Source organism: Pseudorca crassidens, chromosome 19, assembly GCF_039906515.1.
Source record: "Pseudorca crassidens isolate mPseCra1 chromosome 19, mPseCra1.hap1, whole genome shotgun sequence".
In the NCBI taxonomy this organism is placed as follows: Eukaryota; Metazoa; Chordata; class Mammalia; order Artiodactyla; family Delphinidae; genus Pseudorca; species Pseudorca crassidens.
Genome location: NC_090314.1, coordinates 8,539,769 through 8,551,964, shown reverse-complemented (window position 1 = coordinate 8,551,964; position 12,196 = coordinate 8,539,769). Strand labels below are relative to the sequence as shown.

The following is a 12,196-nucleotide window of genomic DNA, read 5'->3' as shown; positions in this document are numbered from 1 at the left end:
AGTAGAAAATGACAGTGTTGGACCTGGGCTGAGTGTAAGGCATCAGGGAGTGGTGGAGTCCATGGTCAACTAAAGGACAAGACCAATATTCAGCTCCTACAGTTAGTTAGAATGGGGGCTGATGGTTGCCAGATTTCCCAGTTTTATCAGAGAAGCTGGAAACTGAGTTTTTTTTTAATGAAATCTTACAATTGTTAATTTTGACAACTGATTATAAGCAAACAAACCCACTGAATGGACTGAAGTGAGAATATCCAGGCTGTGCTAACTCTGGTCAAGGGCTTCGTAATCCACATGGCCTGTCTCATACATAATCTTACTGAATTCTCACAGAAACCCTAGAAGTTAAGTGAGGAAGATATTATCCCCATTTTATATATGAAAAACCTAAGTGCGTGAGAGATTAAGTTGTCTGTTTAAGGCAGTGTGTCTTTTTTTTTTAAAACATCTTTATTGGAGTATAATTGCTTTACAATTGTGTGTTAGTTTCTGCTTTATAACAAAGTGAATCAGTTATATATATATACATATGTTCCAAGGCAGTGTGTCTTAACCCTGACTGTACAATTAGAATTATCCTGAGTGATTTCTAAAAATACTGATGACAAGGCCCCACGCAGACCAATCAAATCAGAATGGCTTGGATGGGGCCCAGGCCTCAGTGTTTCTAGAAGAGCCCCAGGTGACGCTGATGTGCAGCTGAATTGAAAGTCACAGGTGTGCAGTCAGAAAGCCAGTGAGTGGCAGAGCTGGGCTGGGAATGGCTGTCCTCTGTTGCTGTTTAGCGTTCTTCCCAAGGGCACTCTTCCTTCCCCCTTAGCAGAACTCGGTGATGTCCCAGGAATTTCCATCTCAGTGTAAGCCCAGGGTGACTTTAGCAAGTGGAGGTGGATGAGGCAAAAAGTGCAGTAAGTGGTGGGAGGTGGGGGAGTGTTCGTGAGTAGAGTGGGGCTCAGGCCTGGAGCCTCGCTTCAGTCTGCTGTGCCCTGTCCCCAGGCTTCTTCTCTGTGCATAAGAACATGCCTGCTGTGGCTGGGAGGCTCCGCTGGGCGCAGGAGCTGAGGCAGCGCATCCAGGGTCCCTTCGACAACTTCAGACGCATGACACACCCGTGAGTACCTCGTTGCTGAAAGGCAGGTTTGTTTCAGGCTTCTGCTCCCGCTCTGGACTTCAAGTATTGTGGCAACGCAACTCAGTTACTTGAGGCACAAAAATCATCTTCTTTGCTTTCCATTTCCAGCAATCAGCCAGTATCTTAGTCCATTCAGGCTGCCGTAACAGAATACTATAGACAGTGTGACTTAAGAATATCAGAAATCTCTCTCTCACAGTTCTGGAGGCTGGGAAGTCCAAGGTCAAGGTGCTGGCAGATTTGGTGTCTGTTGAAGAGGACCTGCTTCCTGACTCACAGCTGGCTGTCTTCCCACTGTGTCCTCAGATGCAGCAGGAGGGACTCAGCAGCCGTCTGGGGTCTCTTTTATACGGGCACTCATCCCATTCATGAGTACTCCACCCTCATGACCTAATCACCTCCCAAGGCACCACCTTAGGCTTCAACATATGGATTTGGGGAGGACACAGACATTCAGTTCATAGCAACCAGGTACTACTGGCCAAGCATTAACGAGATTGATACATTTGGATTGAAGAGTGGGTCCCTTGGTGTCAGGTGAGGCTTACTGGACACAGGCTGGCTCCTTTTGCTCCAGCAGAGTCCTTGTTTCCAGGGAAAAATGAGTCAGGGTTTTCAAGCTCTTTGGATTCCTCCACACATCTCCTCTGACACGACGGCTCTTTACTACCAAGGCTGCTGGAGAATAATGAAGCCCAGCATTTCCTGAAATGTGGTGTGAGGGCCTCATGTATTAGAAACCCCAGGTGCTTGCTAATGGTGCAGATTACCAGCCCTCACCCCCCACCTACTAAATCCAGATCTCAGGGCAGGGTGGTGCCTGGGATCTGCTTCCTTGGCACACTCTCCCCATGATCCAACGGTGACCAGGTTTGGAAACTATTGACCTGCCTCACAGCTGACTCTGGAAGCCAAGCTAGTTAGAGGCATCTGGGCTGCTAGAGCGAGAGAAGAGCTGTTGCAATACCTTGTTGAGGATGCTGCCTGGGGAAAGGCAGGCTTTCTCTGACCCCTCTTTCTAAAGACTCCATCTTGTTGAAAACACCTGGCTTTGGCAAACACAACATGTTCAGAGCAGCATTATTTACAGTGGCCAAGACATGGAAACAACCTAAGCGTCCATTGATGGATGAGTGGATGAAGATGTGAGATATATATATCACATATGTAATGGAATATTATTCAGCCATAAAAAAGAAGGAAATCCTGCCATTTGCAACATGGATGGACCTTGAGGGCATTATGCTAAGTGAAATAAGGCAGAAAGAGAAAGACAATTACTATATGGTCTCACTTATATCTGGAATCTGGAAATAAGAAATAAAGCCAAACTCATAGTAAAAGAGATCAGATTTGTGGTTATCTGGTTATGGGGGGTGAGGTTTGAGGAGGAGGGTGGGGGAAATGGATGAAGGTCAAACTTTACCAACTTCCAGTTAAAAGATAAATACTGAGGATGTCAAGTACCACGATGGCTGTAGTTCGCACGGCTGCATGGTATATATAAAGGTTGTTAAGTGAGTAGATCCTAAAAGTTCTCATCACAAGAAAAAAGAAACATTTTTTTCATTTTTTCTTGTATCTATATGAGATGATGGATGTTAACTAAACGCATTGTGATCATTTTACAGTATATGTAAGTCAAGTCATGTTCTACATCTTAAATTTACACAGTGCTGTACGTCAATTACTTCTCAATAAAACTGGAAACATTTTTTTTAAAAAAGACTAACCACTTTCAAAGGCCAGAAAGACAATGAAAGATAGCCAGGTTGTGGTCTGAAGGGAACCTCCACCACATCACCCCGTGTTGCCAAGAGGAAGAATGACTCAATGTGAGAAATCTCCCTACTGTTGGAGAGAAGCCGAAAATCTAGGTTTACTTTAAAACCAGCAAGTATTCCTCTTTTCCTCAAACTCCATACAAATCAAACAAACGTGCCCATGACTCAGACCTGCCCAGTGGGAGATCCGTCTGCAGTGTCTGCTCTGTCTGAGCGAGCTCTTCGTTGTGCAGGTGAAGAGACTGAGGCAGATAGAAATGAGGTGACCTGCCTGGAGTCCAAAGATAGCAAGGACAGAACTGGAACAGGCATCTGGGTCTCAGGGGTCCTCACCCAGAACTCTGCCAGGGGACCCCTCCCGCCCCAGCCATAGGAAGCTTGGCCCGGAGTCCAGCTGAGACCCCATCTTCTCAAACATGCCTCCCAGGGAGGGAGGGAGAAGATATGAGAATGGGCGGGGAGGGTGGCAGGGCTGCTGCTAGGAATGTGGCCTGCGGGAGCTGTCCTGGTCCAGCTCCCTGGAGCAGAGCTGAGGCAGCCTGCAGGAATTTACAGGGATGCTCTTGGGACCCGCGCCTGTGAGGGAGGGGGGAGGGATTGGGCAGAGGAGAAGCTGAGCTGCAGCACAGTTGCAAGTAGGCTTCAGCTCATCCGATGGGGAAGTCTGACCCTTTAGGGTTGCCTGGCCTTTGTACCCCATGTCAGCTGGTCGGTGGAAGTGGGCTGTGGGGCAGGGAGGGGCTTGACCCTGGGTGAGGAGGCAGCTCTGTCTGTTTGGCAGAGGCTGTTCTCAAAGAGGGAGGCAGCTACACTTCATCAGCCTTCCTGGTGGGGGAGATTGGGGATGGGGGGTGGTCCCGAGAGGGTGTCTGAATGGCACCCCACCACGTCCTCCACAGTTCCCATGGAAGTTCCCGTTTGTTCTAAAAATGAATTCACATTCTTGTGTATACTCTGTAATATATTTATGAATTGGTTAGTGAAATGGTTTTGATTCCTCGCCATGAAGTGAAGTAGAACCTGCAGGGAGTTTGATGCACTTATTCCTGTGACTTCTCAAGCCTCCCAGGCAAGTCCCAGGGGCCGAGGTGCAGAAGCCACTCTCTCCTCTAGCCTCGTTCTTTTCCAGATAGAAACTGAGATCTGGGGTCAGGGCTTGTCCTCGCTGTCCTGCAGACACCTCTGCTCCTTCACGAGGAAAGGGGACCGAGCGACTGGGAAAAACTCCAGGAAATCCAGTGCTTTCTCTGCAGGTGTGAGGGCTTAAATCAAAGCTCGAAGCTCGGGGGAGCCTGTGAAGATTTAAAGAGCAAATGGATTTTAAAGAATCTTTGCAATAAGCTGCCTCGTTTTGCTAGCAGAACAAACAAGATCCTCCAACACAGTTAGTGTGAAGGTTTCTGAAAATTACAGATACTTCACCAACTTTCCCAGGAGCTGGACTCTTCATTTTGTGCTGTAAAGAAGTGTCAAAACCGGGGAGCAGGTGTGGGCAACGATGCCTCCGTGGTCCTCAGTGGACCCAGGGAAGCCTCCGAGCGTGTGTCTGCGCATGTGAGCATACAAGTGTGTGCATGTGTATGTGTGCATGTATGTGCGTTTTGTGTGCTCAAGTTTGGGGACATAAGAGGTGGGAGGGAACCTCATATAAATGTGGCAATGAGTAATGAGGCAGAATATTTCTCATCACGTGCCCTAGATGGATTTCAGAGAAGGGGAATATATACATACATATTGTTACGTATATGACAATGTTTGTATATGTGTGTGGGATGTGTGTATATATATATATATATATATATATAGCTATTTTATATATGCACTGTTATATACATATATACACATATATGTTATATAGTTTTTGTTATAATGTATAACGTTACATACAGTTTTGTTCTTGAATACAGAAAACTGCAACACCTAGAATTTTTCTTGCATGTCTCAATTTCCCTCCTGGTTTTTGAAGGACTTCATTTTACACGCGCAAGACTGGCTCAGCCAGGGTGAGGGGGTTGGCGGAGCCCTGGCAGGGAGAGGCTGTCTTCCTGTCACCTGGGCGCTGACTGCATTTGGGAAAGTGCAGATGCCCTCTAGTGGCCGGTGGCAGATGTTCAGGAAGAAGAGTGCAGGCTCATTTAGGGGCCTTTGGAAACTTGCCCAGGAAGCTATTCAGCCTCCTCTTTATAAGCTGCAGTTTGTTACTCAGATCATTATTTTCACTTCTTCTAATTCGATGTCATTTTTTTCCTCTCTTTTGTATGGGTAGTTGCATGGAATCTGCCGAAGGAAAGCGCATGATACAAAAATATGAAGAAATGCTCTCATTGTTGGAAAAGTAAGTAGTTTCCGGGACTAGATCGTTCTGCAAATGCAGAGCCCCCACCATGCCCTCTGCAATTCTGAGTTTGTGCACATTTCTCTGTGGCAGTGAAGTGTCGCTCTGTGTTTTATGTTATAACCACAATATCTGTGAGTACAGTGCTTCAAGGTTGCAAACAGCAGGTCTCCGGGGAATGCAGCTCTAGTCTGGAAATGAGCACTTTTCCACTGCAGGTTTGTTGGGAACGTGAACTCGGCAGAGCTAGAAGTGGGGCGCTCCTCATGGCACCCCGAGATCAGTGTCATGGAAAATCTCAGCAGCTACTCGCTAAGCAGAAATTGACAGGTGGTGCCGCACAAAGAGACAATAAGTTTAAAAAATACTTCCTGCATCCTTTGACAGAGAAAGCATAAGAACGAAGATTTTACATGGGTTCATAGTTGTTCCTTCTTTAAAGCTGCAGTCAGTCTTTTGGGGGAGCAGGGTCCAGACACAGTCTGTGTCTTGCCTTGTAATCTTCTCCTGATTCAGAAGAGGAGCACCGTACACATTATGATTATAATTATAGTTATGATCACACTTAGCATTGTGGAGACATCTTAGCTGGCAGCACCTCCACCTGCCAGGTCACCCAAGTTCTACCCTTTCGACTTCCCAAATATGAGCTTCAAATCTGTCCCCTCCTCTCTGCACCCACCACCCACATTTCACCAGAGACCAGAGCTTCTCGGGCCTGAACTGCTGCAGTGGCTTCCTAAGAGCCTCTCTGCTCTGGACCTGTGCCCCTCAGCACCCATACTGTCACCAAATCCCCTTTCCTCACATCCCCTGTCGGGGAGGCCTCTCAGTGTCTCCCACCAGCTCCTTTTTACCGTGACCCAAAACATGCTCCCTGATGCCTGGGCCCTTGCCCTCTCCTCCCTCAGGTGCAATGTCTACTCACTCTCCCCAGCGCACCATCTGCTGCTCCCTGCCTCAACCTTCGTCCACACTGCTGCTCCTGCCCGGAACACTCACTCCCCCTCACTGCCCACCTGCTGCTCATCCTGAGACTCAGTCAAGCATCGCTTCAGCCCCTCCTCCGTGAGACCCTCCCTGGCATCCTCCTCATCACCCCCACCCACCCACCTACCTCTGCCATTCAAAGCCTAATGCCCAGTACATCTGCCTGGGATTGTACTTGCTGCATCCTCTGTTGACCCGTGGTTGCACCACTAGCTGCGTTTACCATGGGATGTTTATTCATCGTTTTATCTCCCAAGCCCAACACATCAATGTGTAATGACTGAACAGTGAATGTCCGTGAGCCACGTGAAGATTAGCGTGAGAACAAATCTTACCCAATAAATTCTTCCAGCATTTACTAGGACTAATCACCACTTCCCTTATCCTCCCAGAAGATCGCATGGAGTCTCTCTGCTCTCCTCTGATTTAAGCTTTGCCACCTTTAGGAAATGAGGGGTTACCTGCAGGAGCTGACTTGCCCGGCTGAGTCAATGACTCTGACTTAAGAATGTATTCAGGTATTTCACTAATAGCATCTTCAGTTCCTGAGATATATGTATTAAAGATAGATAGATAGATGGATGGTTGGATTAGATAGATAGGTAGCTATAGAGATGTTATATATATACATATATAGCTATGTCATTTATGTTATATATATCTATATAGAGAGATGTATCTTCAGTTAATCATTGCCAGGCATTGGGGAGCTGGGAGGGTGCTCACGAGGTGACCGTCATCTCTGATCCTCACAGGTATGAGACAAGACTCTACGAGGACTGGTGTCAAACAGTATCAGAGAAGTCGCAGTACAACCTTTCCCGGCCACTTCTGAAACGTGATCCAGAGACAAAGCAGATCACTGTCAACTTTAGCCCACAGGTAAGTCCAAAGACAGTAACTTCCTCTTGGTTTCTGAAGAGTTTCATTTGACTCTGCTGATTTCAAAGGCAAAAAGTCTTTCTATAAGAATATGCAAAAGCTGCTCAAAAGAACTTGTACCCTGGATTTCTTTTTTGGGATAAATCTTAGGGTGTAGTGTTTTCTTAAGTTGTCCACTGTTCACATTTTTCTCCAGGGTCAGCCAGTATATTTGCTTTGATTTTGCACAACAGAAAATATTGCAAAATATCACTTGGTACCATAGTGATACCGTTTGGTACCATAGTCAACCGGGCCTACCTTGAATACACACTGCGGGTGAAGGCTGTTGACTAGATGCTAGAGGGCCAACCAAGTGTAACCTGGTTCCTGACTTCCAAGAGCCCACAAGCTAGTTAGAAGCCAGAATCTCAATATGCAAAAGTCTAGTTTCATTAGGTAGCATATGATAAATCTCCAAGGAGTAGCTTTGGAAATGAGACTAGATTATTGGTTCTCAACCAAGGCAATTTTGTCCCAAAAATGGAGACATTTTTGGTTGTCAAACGTGAAGGGGGTGCCAGTAGCACATGGTGTAAGTAGATACAAACCTCCTACAATGAACAGGACAGCACCCCACAGCAAAGAGTTTTTTGTCCCAAACTGTCAATGGTTCTGAGGTTGAGAAACCCTGCTTTAAATAGAAAGGGTAGAAAACCAGTGGGCTGTAGCAGCCATGGAAAGCTTAATGCTGGAGAAAACTATAACCAAAAGCAAGCCCACATCAGGATGTACATCATTCAGCTTAAAAATTGAAGAAAGGTATTGGCCACACCAAGCTAAAGGCAGTCTCCTTTCTGTCTCCTAAAGTTCTGTCTTGATGGCATCTTCCATAGGAATGTAGTGTAGAAAGAGGTGAAAGCTAAGCTGACAGAATATTGGTTTCTTTTGAGATAATTCCAGTTTAAGTAGAACATCAATTCCCCCTAGAATAAAAGTCAACAAAGGGAGTTGGAGGGTTCGTTTCTTCACTTTGGCAAGACGAGTCTGAGGTTGAACTCATTAAATCCTTGGAGTAATTTTATCAGCATTCGCTTTGAGCAGTATTGAATATTAAATGCCCAAAGAGTTGAGTACCTGGATTACCAAATAGGCTGCAGTCCAGATGGTATAATTGTAGTAATTAAGTCCTTGGTGTAAGACAGTATTGAAGATGGGCCCTCGTCTATATGCTCCGAAGACAAGGTCTCTGTCTGCTTCCATGTGCAGCACATGGTGGGTGCTTTACAGGTGTTTGTAGGTGATAGAAGGGAAAGGAGGAAGAGGAAAGGGGTGAGAAAAGAAAACTGGAGGGAGATACATACCTAAATTATAATGTGAGTCAGGGGGAGACGGCTACAAACACAACAAGTCAGAGAAGGGCTACGAATATCCCTTGGCTTCCAACCTCAAGCAAAGTGGCAACAGCTACGCTATGAAGAATGAACAGTAACACATCTGTCTTTCTAGAGGAACATGATCAAAGATTTGACCAGGATAAGAATTGTACGGGTTAAAAACATATATATATATATATATATATATATATATATATATATATATATATATATGTAGTAATTTGTTATATATTAAATAATTTATTTAAATTATTTAAAATTTTCTATTGTTGGACATTTAAATATTTTCTAGTTTTATCAATCTGTATTTCATTGATTCTAGGACACACACGGGTTTTTTATATCTTAATATCTCTGAAAATAGCATGTGTTTATAGTTAAATAAACCACATTTTTTTCTTCCTTAGGTGAAATACTAAAATATTTCTGAATCTGACATAAAATACTACTGATATAAAATACTACTGACATAAAATTTCTGACATAAAATACTACTGAATCTTACCATTAATGGCATCTTATATTTGGATAAAATATGTTATAAATAATGCTACAATGAGCATCTTTAGTTATTACTGCACTGTATTTCTTTGGGATAAATGCCTAGAAAGGGGATTGCTGGGCTAAAGGGTGCTCACATTTTGAGAGTTTTAGCATATTTTATCAATTTGCTCTTCAGAAAGATGTAACTCAGGCATTCTCCTGCCAGCAAGATATCATTCATTTCTTCAAATCACTTCTAACCTGTTGAACCAAAAAATATGTAACATCTCAATGTTGTTTTAATTTGCATTTATTTGACCACTAGTAAAGTAGAAAGTTTTTCATGTGTTCATTGGACATTTATCTTTCTTCTCCTGTGAATTGCTTGTTCATATCCGTTGCCCACTTTTGAGTGAAAGTGCTCTCTTTTCCTATGAATTTGTCAGACTATTTGTGAGATATCTGTCAGATATTAAGAAATCTGTTGCAAGTATTTTTATCTGTTGAAGTGTGGCATTTTATTATGTGTATGATATTTTATGCATATAAATTTTATCTTTTATTTTCTGGTTGTACATTTGGAATGGTCTTCTCTACTTCAATATTATATAAATCGTCCACATTTTTTTCATTTTTTGTTTTCATTTTTTACATTTAAATTTTTAATATCTATCTTGCGCTTATTTCAATATAAACTCGGAGGCTAAGGTCATTTCCCTGCTAAAGGATTAGCATTTGTCTTAACCCTGAGTAGGGTTATCTGGGCAGGAACGAAGAGCTGGCCCAGAGCCACTGGAAGGAGAGTTGGGAGCCCAGTTGTCTTTTCCTTCTCAGAGAAGATTTAAGGAACCAGTAGGAGCAGAAGTTGAGAAAGGACCCAGAAGGCCCTTGGGCCCCTGGGGTTTCCCAGTCCTGATCGATACGGCTGCTATTCGCTGCCACTGAACTACACAGCCACTTATGTCGATTCTTTTCTCCAGCTGATTTCCGTGCTGAAAGAAATGAGTTATCTTCAATCCCAGCAGATGACGCACATCCCTGAGACAGCAGCAGCTATGTTCTCCTCCAGGGAATTCTATCGGCAGCTTGTGGCTAAATTGGAGTTGATGGCAAATTGGTACAACAAGGTTATGAAAACTCTGCTAGAGGTGGAATTTCCATTAGTGCAGGAAGAGCTGCAAAATATCGATCTCTGCCTGAGAGCTGCAGAGGAGACTCTGAGCTGGAAAACAGAAGGTAACAGGAGACCACCTGGGGTCTGGGGAAAGGTTGGAAGTCAAGATTCTAATAAAGTTGGTAGAACCTCACTTCATTCCCCGGTTAATCTGATCTGGGTTTGAAGCACGAGTCTGTCCTCTCAGATATGCGCCCGACATAGAGAAGACAAGGAGGAACGGCGTCCCTCTTCCGCCTCCTCTGTGTGCCTGGGAGGTTTAGACAGCTTTGCTGCCACGCTCTGGGGAATTTTCATGAACTCTCCCACAGTCTCCAGCATATACTGGGCACTCCATGGAGGAGGATTTTTACTACATTATCATTGTTACTTACTTTTCTTAACTGGACCATAAACATCTTAAATGAGGGAACTATGCATTTACTTTTCTTGTATCCTCCAGCGCAATTCAATAAACTTTCATTGACTGATTAACATGTACAGGGCACCATGTGCAGGACTGTGAGGAGAATATGAAATACAGGGGATGTGACCCCTACCTTCAAAGAGCTCATAACCAAGGCCATAACCAGGGTCATGGTAAGGGGTGGCTTTTTGTTGCAACTAGGAAGGAAAAGGCTCTGATGATTACAAACTAACCTGTGCAGAAAAGTCTTATAAAACCCACAGGTATTAAATCCCTATGTTTCATAGCAACCAGACCTTTCGCTCTACCACTGTAAGCTATTTCAATTAATTCTATCTCTTTTGGGGAACAGGCATTTGGGATTATGTCATTCAGATCACCAATAGTATTCATGATCTTGAACAAAGAGTTCAGAAAACGAAAGACAACGTGGAAGAGATTCAAAACATCATGAAAACATGGGCGTCGCCAATATTTAAGAGAAAAGATGGGAAAAAGGAATGCCTTCTCTCCATGGATGATCAGCGTGATCGAATGGAAGAATATTACAGTCTTATCAAAGAATCTGGCTTTAAGATTCATGCCCTTGTGCAGGTAATAACCAGCCTCTCAAACACACATACCACCAGTACAGGGAAAGCATCATGAAGTGTGTTTGGGTGCTAGAAGTGATTTGGAAATTAGAACAATCAGTAGATGCTGTGTCTTCTGCAGTCAGGGATAGAAGTTAAAACTGATAGCAAAAGAGCTAAAACTAATGGATGGGGAGTATGTCAAGTCTCATTCTGGTATCAGTGTGTCAAAGTTAATACGATCTTAATAGTGACACCACTTAGTCGTCACACGACTTAACATCCCGCACCAAACCCCTAGGGGGTAGAAGGAGATGCCAAGGACAGAATCCTAATTTATCCACTGCACTAACCACCCCGAACTCGTCCACACAACCTAGTGTGACCCTGCAGCATCATCCTCATAACCTAGCTCTGCAGAGCCTGGAGATATGCAAGATGACTGTGGTGTCGCTGATGCACTGGGTAAAGAGAAGGAAAAATGCAGAGTGCTACCCTTCATGCAGGAAGGCTCTGCCCTGCTTTGTGATCAGGGCAAACCTTGTGTCTCATCATCCAAGACTGGATGAGGGAAAAGAGCTATAAATGGCCACCAGCTCCAGCCCTACTGAAGTAGCCATGGGGTAGTTCTCCTGGGTTGATCTCATGCACAGAGTCAGTAATGAATCACAGTTGTTATCTTTGGGTTTTCTGTGGGTTGAAACACAATAAAATGTTGTACTTTTGACCTTTTAAATTTTCTTTATCTGTTTTCTAGCTTATTAATTTCTGTTCTTTATCATTTCTTTCTTTCTAGTTAATTTGGGGTTAGTTTGCTTCTCCTTTTTGTCTAGCCTATAAGGGTTGAAACTTAAGAGTATTGATTTCAAGCCTTTCTTCCTTTCTAATGCAAGCATTTGATGATATAAATTTCCCTCTTAGCAGTGCTTCAGTTGCAATCACAAATTTGATCTGCCTCATTTTCATTATCATTCAGTTTTAATTATTTTTCTCTTGCGATTTGTTCTTCAACTCATTGGTCGTTTAGAAGTATGTTGTTTAATTTCCACATATTTAGGTCGT

General features: G+C 43.9%; 1 protein-coding gene across 1 annotated transcript in view; it reads left to right on the top strand.

The window, feature by feature from the left end:
• DNAH9 (dynein axonemal heavy chain 9) overlaps positions 1-12,196 on the top strand; it is a 300,225-nt gene that overhangs the window by 34,035 nt on the left and 253,994 nt on the right. Inside the window, exons 10-14 of the mRNA XM_067716537.1 lie at positions 997-1,111; positions 5,183-5,251; positions 6,997-7,123; positions 9,963-10,218; positions 10,915-11,156. Of these exons, the coding sequence (XP_067572638.1) occupies positions 997-1,111; positions 5,183-5,251; positions 6,997-7,123; positions 9,963-10,218; positions 10,915-11,156 (809 nt within the window). The remainder of the gene's footprint in view (positions 1-996; positions 1,112-5,182; positions 5,252-6,996; positions 7,124-9,962; positions 10,219-10,914; positions 11,157-12,196) is intronic.